Source organism: Danio rerio, chromosome 1 (assembly GCF_052040795.2).
Source record: "Danio rerio strain M-AB ecotype USA chromosome 1, GRCz13ab, whole genome shotgun sequence".
In the NCBI taxonomy this organism is placed as follows: Eukaryota; Metazoa; Chordata; class Actinopteri; order Cypriniformes; family Danionidae; genus Danio; species Danio rerio.
Genome location: NC_141021.1, coordinates 32,729,454 through 32,757,123, shown reverse-complemented (window position 1 = coordinate 32,757,123; position 27,670 = coordinate 32,729,454). Strand labels below are relative to the sequence as shown.

General features: G+C 35.7%; 2 protein-coding genes across 3 annotated transcripts in view; one reads left to right on the top strand and one right to left on the bottom strand.

Moving 5' to 3' along the window:
• Nucleotides 1-5,740, top strand: part of marchf4a (membrane-associated ring finger (C3HC4) 4a) — an 86,091-nt gene extending 80,351 nt beyond the window's left edge. For both annotated transcript variants that reach the window (XM_088649505.1, NM_001045411.1), the window contains 1 exon segment: nucleotides 5,174-5,740. In XM_088649505.1, coding sequence (XP_088505631.1) covers nucleotides 5,174-5,634 — 461 coding nt within the window. In that variant the 3' untranslated portion in view covers nucleotides 5,635-5,740.
• Nucleotides 5,741-6,669: 929 nt separating this feature from the next.
• Nucleotides 6,670-27,670, bottom strand: part of pcca (propionyl-CoA carboxylase subunit alpha) — a 93,480-nt gene continuing 72,479 nt past the window's right edge. The window contains 3 exon segments of the mRNA NM_001002746.2: nucleotides 6,670-7,583; nucleotides 14,646-14,723; nucleotides 20,321-20,461. Of these exon segments, the coding sequence (NP_001002746.1) occupies nucleotides 7,515-7,583; nucleotides 14,646-14,723; nucleotides 20,321-20,461 (288 nt within the window). The 3' untranslated portion in view covers nucleotides 6,670-7,514.

The window sequence follows — 27,670 nt, the reverse complement described above, 5'->3', positions numbered from 1 at the left end:
AAAAATGTGTGCCGGATAGCAGCAGTGTGGAGATTGTAAATAAAAAAAGATATAAGGATGTGCTTTTTGGTTTCTTTTTTTGTGCACTTGCACCCAACTGAAAGATTCATAGGGGGTAATATAGTCATTCAACTTCACAATCTGTAATGTTGCAGTGTGTATTTGAATAATGATGGTTAGTGCTTTTACTTGAAAGCTCAGATTTGATTATCATCGTTTTCTGGTTTACTGTATTATTATTCACATCTTTTTTTTTTTTTTGCTTTGATTGTTTGCTTTGATTGTTCAGTATTTACGCTTACCATTAGTTAAATACCAACAGTTTTATTATAACGAGATGATATATTTTGTTTAAATATTTTAGTTTTTGACTATTATTAAAACTATTTGCCTTAGTGATGTTGGTAAATAAAAATAAATTGGTTAAATAAAAACAAACCTAATGTACCTAAATGTATTGTTAAAAAATATTCAATAATTAATAATATCGACTGATATGAACCATGATATTGTGATAATTGTTTTTTTGCAATATCGCCCAGCCCTAAGTGAACGCTGTCCTATGTTTTATTAATGATAAGGATTGTGGGTTTATTAAATGTGCACACTTGGAACATTAATAACATATTAAAACCAAACATGTTTGTGAGAAGCGAAGGGTGAGTTTATGATGACGAATATTTTATCTTTTGGGTGAACTATCCCTTTAATATAAATACACATGTGAAGCTGGTGGGTTTTTTCTTCTATGTGCGTTTTCTGTAAGGGTAGAGCTTTGATTTAGGTGGTTGTAAAAGAAGTCAATTGAAAACTGTGGGCTATTATTACCCTTTCACACTCTTGCTTGTTTTAGTGGTCTGCAGAGTACAGTGAGAACGTCTGTTAGTGGTCTGTCTCATTGATTGTGAGTGGAGAACCTCAGGGCTCGAGGGAGAACACTAGCCTTTCACAGCCTTCTCAGATCTGTTTCAACTTCACAAAAAAAAAAAAAAAAACCTTCGCAATCAAAGTCCCTAAAAAAATATTTGAGCCTCACTGTCATCAGAGCTCAGAGAGTGAAACGATAGTAGTGTAGTAGTTTGTGTGTGTAAATGTAGAAATCTTGACAGACTTCAGAGGGAAACCTGCTGTCAAATAAAAAAATGAATGCAGATCATCGCTGCCTTTCTATAGTGTGCTCCTGAAGAAACCAATATAATGTGTTCAACCGAGATGTAAAAAGAAACAAATCAAACTGAGCCTATAATTAACTATGAAGCAATTAAGACTTTAAATTTTGCAATTAAAACGCTGAAGTAAACTGTTTTCCGTCTGTAGAATAAAATGTTAGCATTAACCTTGTAGCCTCAAGGTACCCACTGCTTTCTAATAACAGAATTATGCAGGATTTAAGAGGTTGTGAAATGTCAAAACTGATTAAATACTGAAAACTGGTGCACCATTTGAACTGAACTTGTTTTAAATAAACAAGTACCCAAACGTTACAGGAATGTTAATTCAGTTAGCCTGTCGTTCATGTAAATTGTCATAATGGCCTTTTGGAAAATGGCATTTGGATGTTTAACTAGATTGTAAGATGTAAAAAAAAAAAAAAAAAAAAAAGGATTTTTTTAACCCTGGAAAATAGAAGTCTTTAAATGTACAAGTATTCAGCAAGAGAATAAAAAACCTTCAAATGCTGCAGAGGTTTATCTGCGAGACTCATAAGTATGATTGATAACTGGAGCTATGAATTAGTACACGCTAGTTTGGAATACTTTGTCCAATATTGTTCCACTCAATGCTACAGTGTAATATTTCCTAGTATTCACTGGTGACCATGGCAGTGCTTTGTTACAGATCACGCATTCTGTCAACTGAGGGCAGCATTACTGTCATGTTCTTGCATCACAGTATGAACTCACACTTCTATTTATTCATTTTTTATTATAACTTCTACAATACTATAGTGAAATTAGTTAAATCAGTGATTCCCAAAGTGGGGGTCGGGACCAACTGGGAAGTCGTAGGTGATTTAAAAAAAAAAGTTGTTTAATAAAATGTAATTTATTAGAATAAAACTATTACAATATTTTAACCATAACCCACAGAAGATAATAATAGTAGTTTTTAATTGTAAAAAAAACAACTAAATGCAAATGAAAAGCCATTAGCCTTTAATTTTTTTTTTCTTATGATCGTTGTGTTTTACGTTAGATTAATAACATAGCAATAGCGTCAGCTGCACCAGATTGATTTTATAGCAACAGGTTAAACTTTCTGACAGCTTTATGGCAATCAACTACATTAAAAATAAATTTGTTGCACTTTTTGGGTTGTCAGTATGCTTTTGTTTATATAGGTCTATTGTTTGTATTAGCAACATTTGTATATTTATAATCACCTCAGAGGAATTTGGGGATTTGCAAGTCACTGGGGTTGTTATTTTAGGGATCGCAGGCAGAAAAGTTTGGGAACCCCTGAGTTAAATGACTTCAGATTACCTTATATATATTTGTGTAATTATGTAATATTGTATGTAATATAAAAGCTATTTTTTGTAAGATCATTTTAACTATTGTCATTTTATGATCTAAATGACAATGTTTTTTTTATTTTTAGAATTTATTAAAAAATGTCATCTGTATTTTACAGAGCAAAGCATAAATTATGTTTTGCTTAGGCAAAACTAGAAACTGTGAATCCAGAGAAACATATGCAGCTATACATCTATTAAGACATCATTTGAAAACTGACACTAATATAAAGCGTTGTCAAATGATAAAAAAAATAAATAAATGTTATCAATGTGTGTGCTGTGTAAACTGATTATGCATATACAGTTTAAATACACAAAAATACATAAGCAAAAATATACAATTGTTTTTAACATATTTGGAATTATATACAAGTGACTTCAAATGTTGACTATAGATGCATGTGTGTATTTTTATATAAATATACAAGTACACATGCACAAAGCGATCCTTAAGCCGATTTGTAAATTTTATTATTATTTTTTTTTCTCGAGTGATGTTTAAGGGAGAGAATATTTCTAAACTATAGTTTCAATAATCAATCTAAATTTACTAATAAATTTTGTCTAAAAACTGATGTCATTTACTATGATAACAGTACATAAGATACTAGGATTCAGAATACAGTGCAATTATAGTCTTAACTTGGTTAATTTTGTTAACCTGGCAAATCAGGTTAATAAGCAAGTTATTGGGCAATAGTCGTTTGCTCTGTAGTCAGTCAAGTCAAAAAACAAACAAACAAAAAAAACATTCTTAAGCCTCATTTACACTACGATTGACACACAGCTGCAAAGCGTCAAGCGACCATTTATTTCAACAAAGAGTGACCGACTTCCCATGACCTCTGTCTACCGTGTTAGGGATAATGCGTTATAAGTAACGTGCGTTATGTAACAATACTTTTCCAAAGTAACGATTACATTACTTTTAAAAATAAGTCATATTATTTGAGTTACTTAAAAAAAAATGTAAGTTAGTTTTTACCTTGCTTAATTGGCTTCAAAAAACATATAGTGAAATAAAAAATAACTCTAGTCAGGTTGAATTACACAATTAATGAGAGAGTTTACTGTGAGGAAAGACTGTCGACTCACTCTCATCATCATCATCAGGTCTCCTTTTTTACAGCAGATGAGTGTGTACTGTTCTACTGATTCAATATCTAAAGATATGGCCTGATTTCGAGTCAGAGGGGGTTTTATGCTATTACTTACTGAAGACGCAAAACTTTTTATGACAGCTCCGTTCAATTCAATGAACTGGTTCGACCATTTCACTTAGAAAATCCAGAAAAAACAGATTAATTCGCAAATCACCCGTCATCACTACAGACAGTCAGAATAGCAGGCCAGAGACTTACATTTTTGTAATGGATTCTTGTTATTTTGAACTCATCGAAGGAAAGAAAGTGATTGTTGTTGTGTAGATTATGTGCAAATAAAACAACTCCAAGAAACACAACATTGCATCCAGTTTTTTTTTGTTTTTTTTTCTCGAAGCACTACACCCACACCTCACCTTTAGCTAAACAACAAATGATTGACATCAGTTCACGTTCTCCAGGTCAAACAATAAATTCGACTAAAATAAAAATGCTTATTGCTTTTATTGTTGAGGAGATGCAGCCACTGTCTAACGTTACTGTAGAAGCAACTACGTTTTGTAATATAGTAAATACAAAAAATCTTTTGGGAAACTATTTACACATTTGTTAAGGCCACATTAAGAAATGTATTCAATTATTATTTTTATTTTTATAAAAAATTTTAAAGGTTTAAAATCATTTTTTCCTTAAATTATTTCTTGCAGGTACTCTTAATGGACAGTGAATTCACTTAACTAATAACACAAAACATTCAAAAGCAGCAAACACATTACTTTACATGCTTTCATTAATCTGTACATACAACATGTAGAGCTCTGGGTTCAAAAAGTTCTCAAAATATAATTTTATTCTACATTTTTTAAAGGAAAGTAACGTGTAGGTTCTATGGGTGGTTGTTAAATGCAGAGCTTCTCAATAAAAAAAGTGAAAAAACCCCACCTGCAAGTTCTAAAAGAGATTAAACCTCAGCCAGGTAAATAAAAGTAACACAAAAGTAACTCAAAAGTAATATAACGCAGATATCGCACTTAGTTACTTTCTTGGGAGAGTAACTCAATATTCTAATGCACTACTTTCAAAAGTAACTTGCCCCAACACTGTCCGTCTATGCAAGCAACAGCAACTGTTGGCGACCAGCAGTCTCCATCAATGTGACAAAGTTAAGAATCCTTCAACTATGCAAATGAAGAGAGACTTTTTTTAAATGACAGCCAGTAGGACACCAGTAGAGCTCACGTGATCTTCTCTCGGCTTTCTCAGAGGCTGGTTGTATCATCTGTGCTGTAAAATTACACACCCCTGTGTTTGCAGCAGATAACCCAAGTGACCCTAGTGTAAATGAGGCATTAAGGGGCTAATCATTTTGAACGTAAAAAATATTGCAACCAAACTAACAGAAAAAGTGAAATACTGTGTAAAAGTCCTTGTGAAATGTTTGAAAAACAATAACATTTTCACAGGATGGCTAATAACTTTCCATTTCTGTGTATATTATGTGCATACAAGCTTTTATTTTGTAAATTAACAAGTTCATCTTTTTCTCTTTTAGCCCTGATTGTCCACGAAGGACCGTCTGTATTTCGCATCTTTAACCGCTGGCAGGCTGTCAATCAGCAGTGGAAAGTCTTAAACTACGACAAGGTCAAAGACAATGAGGACCACCAGAAGACTGGTGCCACATTCCGGACCCTCTCTCTGCCGCTGACGCACCGCATGGGGCAAAGCGGCCCTGAAGGCGAACCCTCCACCTCCACATCCTCCCTCATGGCTGCAGCTGCAGCAGCCGCGGCGGGCACAGTCACCCCTACCACAAACTCCATCCCACCGGCAGCAGGTGCTACGACAGAGCCGCAGGACTCATCTGAGCCCAGCAACGGGCAGCCCTCTCTGCCAGACCACCACTGTGCTTACAACATCCTTCATCTCCTCAGCCACCTCAGGCAACAGGAGCCGCGCGGACAAACCAGCAACAGCAACCGAGAACTGGTCATGAGAGTCACTACAGTCTGATGCTTCGTTTACACTTCAATCCCTGCATGCGACTTATTTTAAGGATCGATGGAGCAGAATTAAACAGTGTTACTCGCTGACCCGGTGCACTGCTGTCTGGGTTCAAGCCGTTTGTCTTTTCTAATTTTTACAGTATTGAAGAAAACCAAACTACTTTTTCTCTCGCAGTGGCTGCAAGAACGATTATGGCCATATAGCTGCATACTGTAAAGTATGTGAGCCACTCAGAAAGGTCAGGGGTCAGTGGAGAGTGAGTGTGTGAGTGTGTGTGTGTGTGTGTGTGTGTGTGTGTGTGTGTGTGTGTGTGTGTGTGTGTGTGTGTGTGTGTGTGTGTGTGTGTGTGTGTGTGAGTGAGTGAGTGAGTGAGTGAGTGAGTGAGTGAGTGAGTGAGTGAGTGAGTGTGTGTTTATTGTCAGCTCAAGGCCACAGTCAGAGCTGTTCATTCTGAAGCACAAATTCAACAATGCAATCCCGTTTCTACACCGACAGACGCTCTTCTGAACTAAAACAGCTTAGAGCCGGAGGTACTAACTGATTTTCAGATTACTACAGGTCGTATTTTCAGATTAAAATCTGTTTATCATTTAAGCCTGACGCTTGCAATAAAACGCAAGTCCAAATGCTTTTAAAACCGAAAGAGATATTGAAGGATCAAACTATTCTGTTTACAATCACAATTGTTTTTAAGGGAAATCAATCATCTCTGACTTTGACAGTCTTGTACATCAAAACTACCACTACTACTACAAAAAAGCTGCCCAATTTGAGGCAAATCTTGATCAACTGACTTATTTTGTTTACATTTGTTAAATATGCGAGAGAAAACAAGGTTGCTACATTAAAAAAAAGACAAATCAAACCGGTTTTATGAAGTCTGTTTGTCTTCTGGAAAGAGAGAAATGTGTTGACGGCATCATTTCCTTCTGCCAAGCAGAATATTCAATCAAATCATTAATTTCAGTAATGCATTTCATGCTTTCCAATTGATTCCCTTTCCAGGCCTGAAGGTTTCAAGCAATCATCAGCACTTGGAATGTTTACATTAATCCCATTTTATTCCATTTTCTCAATACAAATACAGACAGTAAGTGGCTTTGTGCTACATAAACAGGAACCAGCAACAATATCCAAGCCTGATCACAGCTGGCTGTTAGTTTTCATAATATTATCTTCCTTTCCCATCTTTTAATGGTCCACTCCTCTGGGTTTCTCTATTTGAATTGTGGAAACAAATAAACTGTCTCTATAGCACACCTACAGACTTAAACCCAACTTGTGCAGAAACAAACCACAAATGCATGTAGGCATATTATTCTCTTGACCAATTTAATGCATTTGATGACAGAAATATGTGTGGTATAAATATACACGAGTGTGGGATTGATGGTGATTGGTAGGTGAAAGATATATATTAACACTTGTGTTTGCATAATCATGTAACAGAAAAATTCATTGCATACAACAACCTAATAATTAAAATAACTGAGTTGGAGCAATGGCAAACATTCACAGCACTTCCTCTGAACAATGCTAAATGTGCACCGAGGTGAGGGGGAAGGAGTGTGTCAACAGTTTTCGTTGACTGTATTTAAAGATACGTTAAAACAATCACAAATGATGATGTCAAACTGTGGTTGATTCCATGTGAAACAAGAAAACCTCCTATTGAAGGCCAAGGCACAAGAGAATGTTATCGCTTTGACATTTCTTTCCCTGGAATAAAGCAGTTCCAGTGAGATGGATGTATTACAGTCATAATGTAAAAAAGAGACCACAGGGGAACAAAGGACATGTGGAGGAATGTTCCATCTACTCTATTAGTGTCTTTGTTTCCTCATCCACAGCAACTGATGGCCTTTTTAATGCCTGCAGATGAGATGTTACTCCAGTTCCACCAGTAAATCTCCTTCTCCAACTGTATCTCCAGCTTTACAATGCACGCTCTTCACCTGAACAAAAACACACATTATTTGAGAAATGTCCAACCATTCTGCATCACAAAAAGCTATTGGTGTTCATTCAGTCAGTTAAACACACATCGTTTTGCAGAGAAAAATCATAGTAAAAAAAAATAACTAACTGTTCCACATTTGAAAAGGGATGTTTCTAAAAATTTTCACCAATTTGGAGTCAATTTTTCAATAATTTACAGTGAAAACAAACAAACAAAAAAAAAACGTAAGCATGTAGACAGATTTTTATGAGATGAGACGTTTTTGATAAGAAAATCAATATAATATTTTGCACATGGTCCCGCCAGTGTCTTATCCTTTCTATGAAAAAGGCTTGCATATGTCCTGCAGAGTGTAGTTCCAGCCCTGCTTCAACACGCCAATCTGTAGGCACCAAAGAAGCCCAAAGGATTCAATTAGTTTGATCAGGTGTGTTTAATTAGGGTTGGAACTAAATTGCAGCCATAGAACCTACACGTTACTTTCCTTTAAAAATTGCAGAAAGAGACATTTTTTACATAAATATCAATGTGTCAGTCAAAAAAAACTGTTATCTTACACACATACAATGCATCCGGAAAGTATTCATAGCCCTTCGCTTTTTCCACATTTGTTTATGTTACAGCCTTATTCCAAAATGGATTAAATTAATTGATTTCCTCAAACTTTTACACACAATACCCTATAATAACAATGTGAAAAAATAATTTTTGAAATTGTTGGAAATTTATTAAAAATAAAAAACCTGAAAAATCACATGTACATAAGCATTCAAAGCCTTTGCCGTAAAGCTCTAAATTGAGCTCAGGTACATTGTGTTTCCTCTGATCATTCTTAAAATGTTTCAGCAGCTCAATTGGAGTTCACCTGTGGTAAATTTAGTTGATTAAACATGATTTGAGAAGGCATACACCTGTCTATATAAGTTCCACGGTTTGACAGTGCATGTCAAAGCACAAACCAAGCATGAACACATAGGAATTGTCTGTAGACCTCCGAGACAAGATTTCTGCTGCTCTGAAAGTTCCAATGAGCACAGTGGCCTCCATCATCCGTAGGTGAAAGATGTTTGGAACAACCAAGACTCTTCCTAGAGATGGCCGGCCATCTGAGCTGAGTGATCGGGGGAGAAGGGCTTTAGTCAGAAAGGTGATAAATAACCCAATGGTCACTCTGTCTGAGCTCCAGTGTTCTTCTGTGGAGAGAGGAGAACTTTACAGAAGGACAACCACCTGTGCAGCAATTCACCAATCAGGCCTGTATGGTAGAGTGGCCAGATGGAAGCAGCCCGCCTGGAATTTGCCAAAAGGCATCTGAAGGACTCTCAGACCATAAGAAACAAAATTCTCTGGTCTGATGAGACTAAAATTGAACTCTTTGGAGTGAATGCCAGGAATCACGTTTGGAGAAAACCAGGCACAGCTCATCACCAGGGTATTACCATCCCTACAGTGAAGCATGGTGGAGGCAGCATCATACTGTGGGGATGTTTTTCAGCAGCAGGAACAAGAAGACTAGTCAGGATAGAGGGAAAGATGAAAGCTGCAATGTACAGAGACATTCTGAATGAAAACCTGCAGAGTGCTCTTGACCTCAGACTGCTGCAGAGTGGCCGAGCCAGAGCCCAGACCTAAATCCTATTGAACATCTCTGGAGAGATCTGAAAATGGCTGTATGCCATCGCTTCCCATCTAACCTGATAGAGCTTGAGAGATACTGCAAAGAGGAATGGGCAAAAATTCCCAAAGATAGGTGTGCCAAGTTTGTGGCATCATATTCAAAAAGACTTGAGGCTGTAATTATTGGCAAAGTATTGAGCGAAGGCTGTGAATACTTATGTACATGTGATTTTTCAGATTTTTTATTCTAATGAATAACCAACAATTTCAAAAAATCTTTTCTCACATTGGTATTGTGTGTAGAATTTTGAGGAAATAAATTAATTTAATCCATTTTGAAAAAAGGCTATAACATAAACAAATGTGGAAAAAGTGAAGCGCTATGAATACTTTCCAGATGCATTGTATATATTGTCACTACAGGATAGTCACTAAATAATCAAATCATGATATGACATCATGAATAAGAAGGGCTTAATTTTATGCATGCTTATTTCAACTGTCACTACTTTCATTCATTCATGTCTTAGTTATGACATAAATACATCCTATAATTCGTCATTGTTTTTTGTCACAACAACATGGAATTACTAAGACAACATAACTTGCCATTAATCTGTCATAAACAAGACTGCCATGAGGTCATTATAATATCATCATGAATATTTTTGGATCACGTTTTTTCAGTGGAACAAATTGAATTTGCCGCTGTGTTAAATAATCTTAAAACAGCATTATTAGTATTAATGACATTTGAATGACAAATTCAATCTATACCACTGCATTTGAGGTCAAGAAAAAATATTAATGACGCTTTTATAAAATTCTTGACAGTTAGAATGGTTTCATGAAAGTCATGTTTATGACAGATAGTTGTTAAAAATGACAACTGAGCAAATTAATGTAACGACAGTCATCATAAGCATACATAAAATCTGGAAATGCATAAAAATAAAATGTATCAATTGTCATGTCAAGATTATATAACAATTCATGACGAGCACCCCTTCAAGTAAAGTGTGTACCAACGGGTTTACCATGCCACCTAACTGGGTGTTTAAAAATGGTTCAATGGTGGTCATCATAGTTTCACAATAACTAGTCTTTTTAGTTTTATTTGTAGTAAAATCACAGGTCATTTTCACCACAAGATGACATCAAGTTTCCATTGGTGGACATACAGTATAAGGGCACCCCCTATTTTTGGGTATGGCTGAGTGATACGAACCATACTTTTCCCAATATTTGTAGTCTAATATTAGCCTCCATTAAAAACTTTTTTTAACTACAGTAAGAAACCAAGATGTGCATTGACTTGGTACAGCATCACAAAACAAGGATCTCAAGTAGGGGTATTTTGTTTTTATTTTGTTTTTACAGTGGAACTGCAGAAATGCACAATCTATATAGTTTTAACATGGATTAATATACTTTAGTATTTCTAATATTCATCTTCAAGTGCTTTCAAGCTGATATGTAATTTAAAACATGTCACTTTTTTGTAGCATTTTAATTTACTTAATGCACATATTTTTTTTCTTCTTCTTTTTTTTTTTGCCCTTTGGTTAAGAGCCACCAGCATTAATGGTGATTTCAGATACAGCCTATATACACATCATAACTTTTCCATGTAAATATATTTCTAAAGAAGCTGCTAGCATGAAATTGTACCAGATTTTTGCAACAAAAAAAAAAAACAGTCCAAACATTCAAATAAAACAAAACAAAACAAAAAACAAATCCAGAAAAAACTAGTTGTGTAACAATGCAATGGCACTAATGGCACTCAATTACTTAAATGTACTTAATGCTTTGTGTTTCAGAAATGACAGCTTCAAGACGCCTCTTAAACTCTGCCCTTTAGTTCTTATTTTCTTTTAGACTCAAGTCATGTAACTGGCTGAGCCATTAGCAGCTTTATTCCTTTCTGAAACCAACCGAGAGTTTCTTGCCTGTGTATATGATCATGTCTTGCTGAAATGTCCACCCTGGTTTCATCTTCATCCTTCTGGCAAAGTAGAAGTTGGACTAAAGCAGCTAATATTAATTTACACAGATGAGGGGTGAGTCTGCATTCTAACTATAGGGAGATTCCAGCTGCTTTCTGGGCTTTCCATGCCTTTTCACACTCCTTTCTACGTGTGTTCAATACATTTTCCATATGTCATTTCATTTTATTACTGATAGCTTAATTTCTAAAATAATTACTTTAGTGTTTTTTTTTCATTGCATGGGTTGCTTTTGTTGTTACTGACATCCAGTGAAAAATTTAAGTGAATAGAATCGAAATAAATATATTTTCTGAAAAAAATAAAGATAAATTTTTATTTTACCCTTTGTAAATGTTCTAAATTTTACTTTAACTGTTAAGTGTTATAGGAAAATACATAGTAAAGAGTCTTTCACACTGAGTATAAATAAGTGGTGCGAATGTACACTGCAATGATAGTCTTAAATCAAAACAATAGCTCCCACTGGAGCTATTCAAGAGAGCAAGATTACTGGTGCTGCTTTAAAAACCAGTGTAAAAACAACAAAAAAACACTCCAGAAAATAAAATACAATGAATGTTCTTGTTTTCATTATTGTATCACTGAAAAAAGATTTAGTGTCAATTTTATTACATATTTCAGTTAACTGAATATTAATATTTCTGTTAATTGTCCATTGAAATGTGCGATATGAACACTTGGAAAAGCATACAGAGCTCTGTGTGTCTTTTTCTTTCATTTACGAGTGGTATGAGTCAGAGAACGCTAATTTGTAATCGTGATCAATTACGTGATCATAACGCCTGCCCTTCTGGAAAATAGCATCTTGTTCCCTTATTTTGAGTTCTACATGAGCAACAGAGAAGCATTTCTAGTGATGACACAGAGCTAAATTAGACATATATTACTATGATGATATATATATATATGATATGTAAAGGGGTAGTTCACCCAAAAATGAAAATTACATTTACTCTCCCTCATGTGGTTGAAATTGTTTTTGTGTTTCTATCTTACACTGAACCAAAGAAGATATTTTGAATAATGCTTGCTGCTGGGACCCATGCATCGAAGTCTATAGTAGGCATGGGGCGATAGCGGTTTTCAAGGTAAACAGTGGTTTGGATAAGTCAAGCTTTTAAAACCGCCAACATTTTCTATCATACCATTCCAACGCTAAATGTAGGATTTTATTTTTACGTTATTTGTTAGTTTTTTAAGACAATAGTATCTTTTGCCTTTTTAAATTGCAAATAAATTAGTGTTTTTGAAACTAATAAAGAGGGCAGAAGTTCATGATCTATTAGAATTACTTAGCCTGACATGTTTATTGTTACAAAATATTATAAATGTCTCTCAAAATAAAATATATTGTGTTCAAAAAGGAAAAAACTTGTAGTTTTTATCAAGACATTTACAAAGAATATAGTTTAGAGCTGTAACCAAAATACCGTCAAACCGTGATACAAGGTCATCATAAGCCAAAATCATATACTGGCCCATGCCTAGTCCATAGTAGAAAAATACATTTGGAAGTCAATGGGTTCCAGCAACCAACATATTTCAAATGATTTTCTTATCGAAAAAAGAAAAAAAGAAACTCAAATTGGTTTTAAACAAGCGAAAAGTAAATGATGACAGAATTGTAATTTTTTTTTTTTACCTGTAAGCAGGTAGCGGTCATCTCTAGCTATCATATAATCAAAGGCACTTTAATTTGCAATTGTCGCACTTGATTATTGTGTTATAATTGGTTTTAAACAAAAACTACAATATAAGCTAGGGGTGGGCAAACTCGGTCCTGGAAGGCCGGTGTCCTGCACAGTTTAGCTCCAACTCTAATCAAACACACCTGCTTATAGATTTCTAGTGATCTTGAAGACACTGATTAGTTTGTTCAGGTGTGTTTGACTAGTGTTGGAACAAAACTCTGCAGAGACACCGGCCCTCGAGGATCAAGTTTGCCCATCCCTGATCTAAGCTGTGTCTCGAGTAGATACTACATCTGAATTTGAATTTACTACACGACCATCAGAAAAGTATGTTTTATATAGTATAAATGCAAGTATGAAAGAAATTTGAACATACTTCATCCGCCAACTGTCATTATCACATGACCTACCTGCGTTAGTTGTCGCTTTACTTCTTTTTATTGTATCGTTCAACAAGACTACACAAATAAACAGAAAAGGTAGAAATCCTATAACAACTAAACAGACAACAGAACAAAGAAAACAAAAACAGAAACAAAAAATGATGCCAGGGGTAATATAAATTACAATGAAACACTTTAAATCTGACCTTAAGCAAGGTTACAGTGATGTATAAAAGGTCACATAGAATAGTCAGCTGGGTATCATCGAAAAGAGACAATACTGTAAGATTCACACAGTGTTATTGATATTAAAGCTTTGACATTGCTGAAGGTAGAGATTGTATCCAAATAATATTTCAAATCTTTACAAAAAATAAGAAACAGGCTTTATAGACAAAAATTTGCATTTACGTATACAACATTTTTGCAAGTAAAACAAATTGATTCATTAGAAAATATTTATCTTTTTAGTTTTCGTTTTATTACCATTCACGAATTCTCTCACGTGACCTCACGGGATAGCATCTCGTCCATCGGATGCGCACTTCTAAATCTTGTCAGAAGTAGTAGGTCATTGCATACTGTTTATCGAATAAATATTAATTTGTATATTCTAATGTTTTTAACGTACTATATAGCATGTATATATAGTAAAAGAAGTATGCAATTTCATACACAGTAAACTGATGTGTAGCTTCTAGCTTGATGCTAATTGTAGAACAAATGCTGCACTGCACTACACTCGTTAAAGGCCTTAAATTTGCATAAAACAACATTATTTTAGTATCACATACACTATTAAAGCTTTCACTATAATTTTGAATTAACTTTTATTTCAAAAAGTTAAAGCAGTCATTTTGTTTGTATATATTAGTTATTTAAATGAGGAATTGGCTTAGTAACTAGCTGAAACAAAAGTTTTAATTAATATTTAGTTTATTGAAAATAACAAAAATAAGTCTTTATAGTGTTCTTCTTATCGACTACTTAACTAAACCCTAGCATGACATAGAATAAAATTTCCCACCGTCCATCAATGAGCCATAAACGGCATAACCACAATCTGGTTTCAGACCTCTAACAAGAAGGGAGAGACTTTTCACAGTACCTGAGTGGTCTGCTAGTGAGGATAATGGACAGTGGCCCCTCACTGTCTCACTGTCTCACTGTCTCACTGTCTGTCTCTCTCTCTCTCTCTCTCTCTCTCTCTCTCTCTCTCTCTCATGGTGTTGTTGGCTATTATAATGCAGCTGAGGTATGTGGAAGTGCATGTTCTTTATGTCATATCGATTTCTGATGCACAGAGCAGTGAAGAAGATTATGTATCAGTAAGTGTGTGTTTGATAGAGCTCACCTTGGCCGTCTTGGCTGCGGTCATGCTGTTCTGCATCTTCATAGCTTCAATCACACAGATCTCCTGTCCCTCTGCAACCTTCACAACAAACAAAAAACCCATCAGGTATTCCACAATGACTACTTTCTAATAACACCATGAACAAAAAAAAAAGCATACGACTCACAAAATATCTTACCTTTGCATATTTATTAACTTCACAGATTGTGCAGGTCTAGTACATAAATCGACCCCAGCACAAAGAGCTGGGGAATATTGTAATATCATTTCATAAGGCGCGTGCATTAGAAAAGTGATAACACTTAACAAATGCACAAAGCTGGCCGTAACGCGAGAGGGGAGGGGGTGGGCGGTGAAGGGGTAAAAGAATCAATAAAAGAAATCTCTGTTTATATCCATCAAACTCTCCATTAGGGAAATGGATTATGGAAATAAGTGAGCACTGAGGAATTGCCGTTTCCTTCCATCCACAAGAACTAATTTCTGTCTTATCTATGCAGAAGTGCTGAAATCAGGTGTGACGTCACTGCTGTGTGAGTGTGTGTGTGTGCGGTGACTAATCAGTGTGAGAGCTCTTCGTTGCAGTGCTCTTGTGTGTATGACGTGGCTGAGTGAGCGAATGAGATGTTTTACTGGAAGGGCTCAGATGTATTAGCTGGAGCCAGTTGGTCTGTGCATCATATATAAGTCATTAACAAACTGACTCAGGACAAATTCCATTCAACTTGACTTACACGAGCACACAAACCGACACGTACACTCATGCACACATTTTGTGACACTGAAGTGCACTGTCAGCTTTAACAAATGCAAATCAGGTCATTTGAAGGAATAGTTGACGCACTATGGAAAACTCTGGTCTTATTTGTTCATGTTTTTAACCTTGAATCGCTTTCATTGTTCTGGGGAATGGAAAAGGAGATCATTTAATGAGCACCTGCTTGGGGGACTTTAATACAAATACAGCAGGACTTTAATGCTTAATAAAGCAGGAGTGTCAGCAACTAAGCACAAACGGCTCATTTGTTTAAACAACTGCTCCAATCGTTTTCGTTCAAAAACAAACGAGTATTAAAAGCAAAAACTACAGAATACACAAGACGTGTCACTCGTATACTTTTGAATAGGGAAAAGTATAACTGTCAATATGGTGAATGAAGCCCTGCCATCTAGTACAGGAGCCAATCAGCAATCGCCATAGGATGAAAATTTTCCAGAAAAGGGGCTTGGACCAGATGTGAGTTTCCGCAGATTTTGTGTGATACGAACATTTAGAAATAAAACTAAATAGTCAGTCGTTGTATCATTTTATTGTTTATTCATAACATGAAATGTATTTGTAAGCTTGGCAAACAGTTTTGGAGAATTTGATTTCCCCATTCAGACAGAATGTCCGAGCATACTGCCCGAGAGGTTTTTCAAAGATGGCCGCACAGTGAAATGACTTGCCTTAAAGGGACTTTAATTAAAGCTATACACTTCGCAACTGATTTTAACAATTACAAAATCTATGAAAATTTAAAGACCACATGATCCGAATTCAAACTTACTAAGAGTTGGGTGTAACACGTTCCACAGTAACGCTTTGCTGTATTCTAATTCCATTTCTGGGAAACACAGTAATGTAACGAATTACGAAAGTCAGTGTACTTTGCGCTACTTATGTTACAAATATAGTTTTTTGAAGGAAAAAAATGCTTCTTTAAATCACGTTTTCTGCTGCAATGGCAGTTAATAAATAATAGAGAACATGAGCTGAAATAGCTGCTGACGAAAGTGGCGGCTTCTTCAGGTGAAAATACAGACATTACTTTGATTTCATTGAGAGGAAAACAAAAATATTGCTCTGAAATTCTGTCTATATCCAGTCTCTAAAAAACTTTCGACTGCTTTTAACTTGAACAGAAAGCATTCTATGTCAACACTCGTTATCAAGGAGGACACCGGCACCCAAAAACCCAGCAGTCCAACTCAGCCTAAACAGGCTAAATTAGATTTTTGTGCAGGATCGAGAGTGAAGGTATCTTCTGAATGTGAAGAGAAGCGCAGCTGCTCATGGGGCCACTCACATATTGTGTCTTTTGTGTGTGCAGGTTTGTCATTTCCAATGAAGGCGCGCAGCTTGCGCACACATAGTCGGAGCACATATCGCGTGTGCTCACATTTTCTAGGTACACCTGTTGAAAACCATAATTCATGCCACAAGAACTGACCGACTGACATACTTTGTATAGAATATACACATTTCTGTAGACTAATTACTTCAAACAAACAAAGAACACCCAAACACCCAGTGCTTTTGCATCCTATGGATGTCAATGGTTACAGGTAACCTGTTTTCTTCATGTATTCTTTTGTGTTAAAAAAAGGGGAAAAAAGCCAACCAGGTTTGGAACAAGTGAATGATGAGAGAATTTTAAGTTTTGAGTGAACTTTTACATATTTTTAATACGTCAAGCTGCTGTAATCAACCCATTGTATTGTTTTACAGTGAATATTAAAATTACTGAAAGAGCTGCAGTTTATTCTGTACTTTTTTAGGTATATTTTATGTGTTTTAAAAGTAACTTCCAAGTAATTAGTAATGTAATCAGATTACAATTTTCCAGTAGTAGTCAGTATTATGTAATCTATTACTTTTTAAAGTAACTTATCCAACACAGCACATTGACTAATATTACTGGTGATACACGGGGTAATATTTTTGCCAGGCAACTTTGGAAAATGATGTAGTCAATGAGCAGCTGGGTGAGATATAGGGCACCTGATACAATATTGTTGCCCATTCTCAATAGTAAGGCAGCTGAGCAACATCACTCTGCAATATTGCCCGACTACATTGCTCAAAAAGTTGACTTGTGCATCATCAGTATAAGACACTTTACTTGAATCCACAAATTAAAAATGGAAGCCCAGAACACTCTGTATATTCTTGATAGCACAAACATGGTGTTGAAATCTGAAGCTGTTGTTTAAGTGAAATACTCGCTCATGTTCTAAACCTACGACTGCATGGTATTGGAAAAATCTGCCATTGCAATATATTTTCTTTTGCTGCGATATATATTGAGATAAGAATATAATTTCACCAGTTGATTTGAAAAGCTCTATTTGGAAAGATTTCATTAATTTAAATTGACTAGGATGATCAAGACTTTTTCTATGCAGTGCATCTGCATAAATTAAAAGCAAAAATAAATAAATAAAAAGTGCTTTATGGTTTTCTGGGGAGTCTAACAGGATTTAAGTACAAAAAATTAATAATCAAATGTAAAATTACGGTCATCGTCTAAATTAAAAAAAAAAAATATATATATATATATATATAAAATATAATCATTAAATCTTCAATAAATAATCTAATCCTGCAATGTGACTATTGTAAATACACACATTGCAATATTGATGCTCAAATGATATATTGTTCACCCCTGGACTGAACACGTATTTCACATGTGCATAACATTACACTTTTACACAATCATATTTTTCTATTTAGTTCATAGAAATGACAGCAGTATTTTTTTTTATCTACTATGATGGCTGTTTTCCAAAAGTTTTAATGTTCAGGCCCTAAAACACTAAAAACTCCTTGAAAAATCAGTAAACAATAAAAAAGAAAAAAGAAAATCATAAATCATGAGCTACTAATATATAAAGATCAAAGTTCTGTGCATAAGATAACATACTGAAATCATTTTAGAGCAGTTATTGCTATTAGTTAATTGGGCTAAACAATACAGTATTCTTAGATATTAAGGCAATTGCTGATTTACTCGCCAATACATTATGCATTAAAGCCACATGTTCCACAACTAATGAACCTCAAAGCTCAACCTCAGCGTTTGCAAGCAAAAGAGAAACAAACAGAGCTGGCTTTTAATTTCAGAAATATATTCAGCTTGCATATAACCATATTTGCACTGGATTGACTAAGTTCACAAAATAATGGCTGCAAAAATCACATACTTTTCTGCATAATGGGAGGTGAAAAACTGTGTGTATATATATTTTAATGCTTAGCACTTATACAAGAAGAGAAAAAATACATGGACAACCTACTTGTGATTAACTGCAGATCACATTTATAAAACAAACGTATGATATCATTTCTTTTTCAAACCAATGTAAATGATGTATGTAATTGTTTTAACTAAAAACTGATCAGAGACCTAGGATGATAAGTGAGACACATGTACTTTTGAGAGGATGAGGATACATTTTAATTTCTTGGCTTCCATTTTTTTTCCTTTTTAAAGGTAAAGCATACTTTAATACTACAAACTGATGAAATACATCAATCCTTAATGGTAAATATAACATTTAACTACTGTTTGACATACACTCACCGGTAACTTTATTAGGTACACCTTACTAGTACCGGGTTGAACTGCCTTTTGTCTTTAGAACTGCCTTAATCCTTCATGGCATAGATTCAACAAGGTACTGGAAATATTCCTTAGAGATTTTGGTCCATATTGATATGATAGTATCACAGTTTGTCGGCTGCACATCCATGATGCGAATCTCCCGTTCCACCACATCCCAAAGGTGCTCTATTAGATTGAGCTCTGGTGACTGTGGAGGCCATTAAAGTACAGTAAACTCATTGTGATGTTCAAGAAACCAGTCTGAGATGATTTGCGCTTTATGTCATGGCTACTTCTAGCAGTATACCGCGCCATCAGAAGATGGGGACATTGTGGTCATAAAGAGATGGATATGGTCAGCAACAATACTCGGGTAGGCTCTGGCGTTGACACGATGCTCAATTGGTACTAATGAGCCGAGAGCGTACCCAGAAAATATCCCTCACACCATTACACCATCACCGCCAGCCTGAACCATTGATACAAGGCAGGATGGATCCATGCTTTCATGTTATTGACGCCAAATTCTGACCCTCCATCCGAATGTCGCAGCAGATATTGAGAGTCATAAGACCAGGCTACGTTTTTCCAAAATTCTATTGTCCAATTTTGGGGAACCTGTGCAAATTGTAGCCTCAATTTCCTGTTATTAGCTGACAGGAGTGGCACCCGGTGTGGTCTTCTGCTGCTGTAGTTCATCCGCCTCAAGGTTGGACATGGCATTCAGAGATGCTCTTCTGCATACCTAGTTGTAACGAGTGGTTGTTTGAGTTACTGTTGCCTTTTTGTCAGCTAGAACCAGTCTGGCCATTCTCCTCTGACATCAACAAGGCATTTGCGCCCACAGAACTGCCACTCACCTAATATTTTTTCTTTTTCAGACCATTCTCTGTAAAACCTAGATATAGTTGTGTGTGAAAATTCCAGTAGATCAGCTGTTTCTGAAATATTCAGACCAGCCGGTCTGGCACAAACAACCATGCCATGTTCAAAGTCATTTAAATCACCTTTCTTCCCCATTCTGATGCTCCATTTAAACTGCAGCAGATCGTCTTGACCATGTCTACATGCTTAAATGCTGCCATGTGATTGGCTGATTAGAGAATTCCTTTAATGAGCAGTTGGCCAGGTGTACCTAATGAAGTGGCCATGAGTGTAGATGTATTGTATATAATATTCTGGGGTCACCTTTTTTGGTTTAAATTATATTTAAGATTTAATCTAGAGAACTTTAGACAATCTAGATTAAATGTTTATCTTAAGATAAATATCTTGTATCTGGACTGTGTACAATAAGCCACTTACCGTATCCCCTGGTTTAACGGATACCGCCACCACAGATCCTGGCATTGGAGAGCGGAGGATGCTGCTGGTGTCTTCTGGAACCTTCTCCGGCATGTGTTTACTGAGAGACGCTGCCAGTTTACTCAGCACACGCAACTTAAACTGAACAAAGGAAACAGAAAAATATACACAGGCATCTCAATATGATGAAATACAGAAAAGCATCAAGAAAATTGCCAAATAAAAAAGACGGCCGCTCAAAAGAGTAACACTGATGATAAACGAGGCAACTTTTGAAGCAATATTAAATGGCAATTTTGGGAAATGATGCCATCAACAGGCAACCAAGTGAGACACAGGGCAACTAATTAAGGCAACCAGTCCAGATACAATTTTGTTGCCCATTTTACTAGGAAAAGAGCCAAGCAACATCGCTCAAAAGGTTGCCCCATGTATCATCAGCATAACATCAAACTCCCGCACATTTCAACCCACATTTCAGCAGTGTAATGTCTATTGCACACTTGTGTTTATTCTGACAAAGATCAATTATAATTCAACAATAGCCCAGAGCTCATGTAAATAATGATGTTGCAATACTTTTGAAAGATTTGTAGACTTTTCAGTAGATGCACGTTTATTTAACTGCCTCAAACACACTTTTAAATCCCATTACCTTTGTCAACATAGACTTTGGAAATACATGATTCAGTCTACATTTTGTTTTTGTGAAACCGCAAAATTACCCTTAAATATGTTTGACTGAAGTAGTCAGAAGTCAAAAGTACATTACGACTCAAGGCATTACAACGCAACAACTTTGAAATTTTCACACTAATAAAATTCACAGGGACATATCAACATATGATGAATTATTTGTGTACTAATATTGACTAATAGCTAATATTGGTTGGGTTTAGATTAGTGGTGCGCACCTCCATTGGAAATAAAAAACTTGTGCAAACTAAAAAGCTGTCATTTGCGATCTCCAGCAGTTGATCTTCTTGCACAGACATGCTGGATTCACCTGATTTGTTGACAAATGGGTTATGGATCTATTTCTTGGCAGTTTGTGGGTCCTTCACTGAGCTTTTCCCCTTAGTAAATAAACTTTCCATCTGTTTCTTAAGGCTGATTTATACTTCTGCGTCAAACACCGGCGTATGCTATGGCGCTGACGCATAGCCCTTCGCCGTGGCCGTCGCTGTCACTGACGTGCACCTCTCAAAAAATGTAACTACACGTCGCAACAACGCGTAGCGCAAGCTCTGTGATTGGTCGGCTTGGTAGTGCTGACGAGTCCGGGCGGGACCGAGAGCCGCGCGAATGGCGCGAACCCAATGTAGCGACTGTTTACAAGTGTGGAGTCCCGTGAAGGAGCTCTGGATGGAAAGTTTTGTTTTGTGTTTACCTCATAGTTAAAGTTGCTGCACGTCCGCCGGTTGCTGCCTCAAAATGAGCGAGTTTGAGCCACTTGTACATCCCGGAAATGTTCAGGAAAAGCAAAAAAGCAGCGTAGAAACTCGACACAGAGGAACATTTACACCTTACTGCCAACTAGCGTTTTGGAAGTGTTAATGCAGACCAACAGAGACAGCCCGCAGAAGTATAAGGGCCTACTCACACTATGCCATCCGTACCGTGCCCAGTCCCGTTTCCCGGATCGTTTGAGAAGTGTGAGTGCGCTGAATCGCGCTCAAGCACGGTTCACTTGGCCGGCCCTGGCCCGGTTGGAAGAGGTGTGCCTGAGCGCGGTACACTTGGGCTTTGGCGCGGTACGCTTGTGTGTGAGTACAAAACGCGCCAAAGCCCGAAACTAAAATCAAGACGTGACTTTTAAAGGACTGTTTGATATGGATTTATTAATCATTCTTACTGTTCAGTGAACGCAAACTGCCGTAGTTTATTAAAGACGCAAACTCCTCACAGCACGTTAGCTGCGCGCCTTCAGCAGACCTCCTCATTCCTGCAGCACGAGAGCTTGATGATTGTTTATGAGTGCCAAAAGTGGCGGATCTGTTCGGCGAAATATCTGACTGCGTGTCACCGCATCCCTAAGGACTGTTTGGCGAAATATTTGACGGCATATCAAACGACTGAAACGATATAACTAGAGAAATCTCCACTGTGCTGCTGAGTAAGAGCGTATGGCAAGCCGTTTTAGCATTTAAACCTTGTTCTGACTATCCATAAATATATTTAGAGATATCTCTAATTATATTTTGACTAGTCATAATTATAATTCGACTAGTCAGAATGACAATTAGAGATATCTGCAATTACAATTGCACTAGTACGAAATCAGAAATCTGGAGATATCTGCAAATATATTATGACTAGTCATATTCCTCCATTGACTTCCATTGAAAAATATTTGCAGATATCTCTAAATGAGTTTTGACTCGTCAAAAATTCAATTCAAGATATCTACAACTGTAATTCGACTATTAGTAAATTAATTAGAGATATCTTCAAATATATTTGTAAATATCTCTAAATATGATGAATTAAAGATATCTCCAAATGTATTATGACTAGTAAAAACTCAGTTAGAGATATCTCTAATTACAATTGTTACTAATCAAAACTCATTTACAGATAATTGCAAATATTTTTCAATGGAAGTCAATGTAGGAATATGACTAGTCAGTCATAATATATTTGCAGATATCTCCAATCTGATTACGTACTAGTACAATTGTAATTGCAGATATCTCTAATTGTTATTCTGACTAGTCGAATTATAATTATGACTAGTCAAAATATAATTAGAGATATCTCGAAATATATTTATGGAGTCAGAACAAAGATTTAAATGCTAAAAAGGCTTGCCATAGAGAGCGCTTCTTACTAAACAGAGCAGCAGCGATGACGTAAGCGTGCCGAGGCCCGATATGGTGTAAGCGCGGGCCGTCGGGGGAGATGGGAGGGGGGACAAGCGTGCTTTGGCCCGGTTCGAGGCAACTGTACCTAGTGTGAGTACGGTCTAAATGCACAGCCACGCGCGTTGCATGCGCCGTGGGTTACGCCGGTCACTTGACGCAGAAGTATAAATCAGGCTTTACTCATTTTGCTGCTTGTGGGTTAAATTTAGGCACTCATGTGACCGAGACGTAAGCGAGAGAATACAGTAATTTTTCAAAATAAAAGATTTTTTTTTAAATAAAAGATCATTCAGACTCAGATAATAAATAAGACAGAAAATAATTAATGATTTTTTGTGCGGCCTGGTACCAATTAACCTGTGGTTGAGAACCACTGCCCTAGGTAACCCATTTCAAATTTGCAAAAATGTAGACACCGCCCTCTAGTGAATTATTCATCTGAAATGTGCAATAAAACGTGGCCGAAGCAATGTGTTTTACATTTCGCATATAGGCTGAAACTATTATTTGATTTTGCTGCTAGATGTCAGACCTGTAAATTTCCACAGACCAATCGAAATGACTTATTTTAGAAGTAGTTTTGAAAGGAAAATGCACTATTGCTTAAAAATTCAGGGTTGGTGAATTATTTAGATTTTTTATTTTGTGCAAAATATGCTGCAAATGTTTTATTGATTTATTAGATGACAATGTTATAGTAGATTTATATAGATTTTGTAATAATAGTATTCTAAAATTATGATTATTAATTTGATAGCAAAGGAGGTATTGCTGAAGTCTTTAAAATCATTATATTAAGGGACTACAGACAACAAACCATGTGCTAAGTTGTTTTTTGTTTTTTTTAGGAATAGCAACAATACATAGCACGAATCAAAAATGTCGTTTTCGTGGGTGCAATAGCCTAGTGGTTAGCACGCAGACATATGGTGCAGTAGCACGTCAGGGTATCCGAGTTCGAATCCCGCCTCGAGAAAATTTCCCTACCCCAAATGAAAATTGAAAGCTGCTTTTTGTGTTCCAGGGTCACATTTGCAGATTTAATGTCATTTTATCATCACAGCACCAATGTCAAAAAATAAAGAACTATAATAGTTTTATTTGTTCAGGAAACTAACAAATACTGTTTAAGAAGAATGCTCTTTAAACACATACGAATGTTTTATCAGTTGTTTTTATACAACAATGTACAATCCTTTACTGTAATTTTAAATCAATTTAATGTGTCCTTACTTAACAAAAATTTTTTTTACTATCAATAAAAACCAGATGGTTCCCCCTTTTCCGTTTTAATTATATTTTGAAGGCTCTAAAATAGACCAAATTTCCCCTTGGTTTTGAAGTCACTGCTCACGATGGTTGCTAATAAATGCCTTGGGATGGTGCAAATTATTCATGTTGTGTGGTGCCATCAGCCAATCAAACGCTTTATTGAAAAAAGTGCCAATGAGATGAATGGAAGAGCTAACTGATCGCTTTCTCTGAGTATTACAGACCTACTTATGGCAGCATATGGTCAAGTCAACAACTAGGTTAGACTCGGCTTATCTCTCAGGATCATTTTCTTTAGCTTCTTTCTTCCACCTTTAGATGGCAGCACAAATCTTTATCCAATCCCACGCTGGGCAGCAAACAGTTTATTTTTCCCTGTGTTTCTCAGACAGATGAAAGGCTGTCAGTGCCCAGTCTAATTCAATTAACAGACGACTGAAGCCTGGCCTTCTGCACTGTTCAATGAATGAAAAGCAGTTTTGTCAATTTAATGATCACCAACACACACACACACACACACACACACACACACACACGTATAGACAGAGTAATTGCAGTAAGCCAAGAGCATCAGGCCTCTGCTCTCCATGTAGACACTAATGGAGAGCCATTAGCTCATAACAGCCTGCAGAGCAAATGAAGAGCTAATTAATACAGTCACATAAAGAACAGGCCAATGACACTGAAGGATGGAGGAGGTGAGAAGGGGATTTGAGTATACTGAAAAATATTACTTCCAAGGCAAATTTCAGAGCACTAGTTACAGGACTCAAACAAAAAAGGTAAATATACATTTTCAATTTTTTGTATATCATGTTTTATAAGTGTCATACTAAAACAAAGACAAGATTTCACCCTATATAGTTCTTTTGAGGCATCGATTCTTAAGAAATGGTACAAAACATGATATAAATCTGAAATTACATGAAAAAATTGTACTGAGATAAATTAAATGACATGTTTGTATTAGATGTACTAGGCTTATCTTGCCATTACTTTTTCTCAATGAGATTTTTTTTACATCATCTGACTGGTAAAAAAAAAACCTGGGTTTGTATTAATTGTAACTATCAAATACACTGAATCCATCAATACTGTATTAAATTAATGACAAAAAAAAGTTGTGGATTGAAAAGCTTTTTTCAAGATTGATATGTAGGTTATGTTTTATTGCAAAACATATGAATTTTACGTAATAGGCACTTTGTTTTTGCGTTGATGCCAGATGCTAATGCAAATTGCATCAAGGGGAAAAAATCTGTTAAAAAAAACAACAATTTCCTCCAAAACTGAAAGACTTCATTGACATCAAGGTTGTGACAGGATATCATCCGCATCAGTACTTCTTTAAGCAGAGGTGGGAAGAGGTGTGAAAAAGAGGTCATTTAGAGCAGTGGTTCCCAAAGTGGAGGGTCACAAGACAATGGGGGGACATTTTCTTATTATGTAAGAATAAAGACACTGCACATTGATTTTATGGTACCAGACATATTCTTGTTATGTAAATTTAAAGACACTGCACATTGATTTTATGGTACCAGGTTAAACTTTGACACCTTTACAGCACTCACGTACATTAAAAATAAATGCAGGCCACAACTGAACATCGAGGATGGTCTCCGAGTGGCATTCTTCAAAATTAAACCTAGAACAGACACGAGTCTAAGTGTGCAGTGGTGTGTAAGGTTTATATAGACAATATTATGGGTCATGAGTCGCAGGCTGAAAGGTTTGGGAGCCCCTAATTTAGAATGTCAACTCAATGTACATGTGTCATTGAAGAACAATCTTGCTTTGATATGAGACATCATTAAGGGTTGTTTTTGATAAAACAAACTTTTTCATTATGAATGCACTCAAAAAAATGTTTTCGAACTACTTAATTAAAATGACCTAAAACAATGTTTTAGAGGGAAAACCCAATTGTTTTATGTTCAATCCACTTGAATTTGTAAAGACTAATAAGTTACATTCATTCCTTAATGTCGGACCAATGCAAATCGATTGTGTGGACCACTGCATTATGTTTATTCATTTTATTGCAAATTAATAACAGAACGTCTCCTAGTGGACACAAGAAATAAGAAGACTAGAAGTGCCATTTATTTGATAGAATAACATTATAGAGGGGCAATTGTTAAATGCATTGTACTTAACATATATTTTAATACATACATGTATTTAACATGTATTTACCATATATTTTCAATTTTAAACTTAATAGCAGGCTTGTCCGATGTCTCAACAATCTGAGGGACAAAAGCACTGGTCAAAACAGTGATATTTAATATTAGCATATTATCAAAAAGTCTGAATGCAGATATTAATAGTAGTAACAATATTTTTGTTGCAATGTTATAATTAACAGCATTAGACAACATTTGGAACATCTGTTTTACTGGCTTGTATAAGTTGTTATTTAAACGATTTAAAATAATTGTATAACATAACACAAAAATCAGGTCATTACATTAACAAAAATGACTTCTTTAGCATTTATTAATCGTATTAGTCAATTTTAATATTGTAAAATCAAATGTTGTATCTTTAAAATTGTTATTTTTTAAATTAAATTTCATATTTCATACCAAAGTTGAAAATAATTGCTGTCATTAACTAAAATACCTACAAAGATGAAAAACAAGAAATCAGATTGACTTGCAATCGAGTTCTTAATAGTTTGTGTCTTGTTTAGATAAATGACTGACCACTTTGTTTATGTAATCAATAGTCTTTATCAACTCAGTTTTTTACACAAATCATCGGAAATCATCAAAATGTGTTTGGCCAGAAATGTTTCTTCAGATTAGTCACTGTAGAATAACCAGAGCGATGAATAGGTTGTTAAAACCTGAAATCATAGGATCAAGTATAATGGTATTTTGGCTCATTTCAAGTATAATTGCTTGTTAGAAGACTCGTGGATCACAAAGTTTTACTGCGCAGACTGACTGTTATATTTTACAGGACCTCAGTGCATCACCAAGTTTCTTAAAGTCATCTGAAGGTGAGTACATCAACCACAAATGTACCTTTTTATGTGAGCTATTTATTTAATTAATAGATGTAAACTATAAAATGTTAGGAAGAAGATATTTTTTTTTTAAATTAGATGAATAAAAGGCCATTTATAGAATCGGTTTTCTGCATGAATCCTAAACTTTCGGTTTTGCAGCAACTATTTGGTTTTGGTGCATTGGTATTTTTAACGATT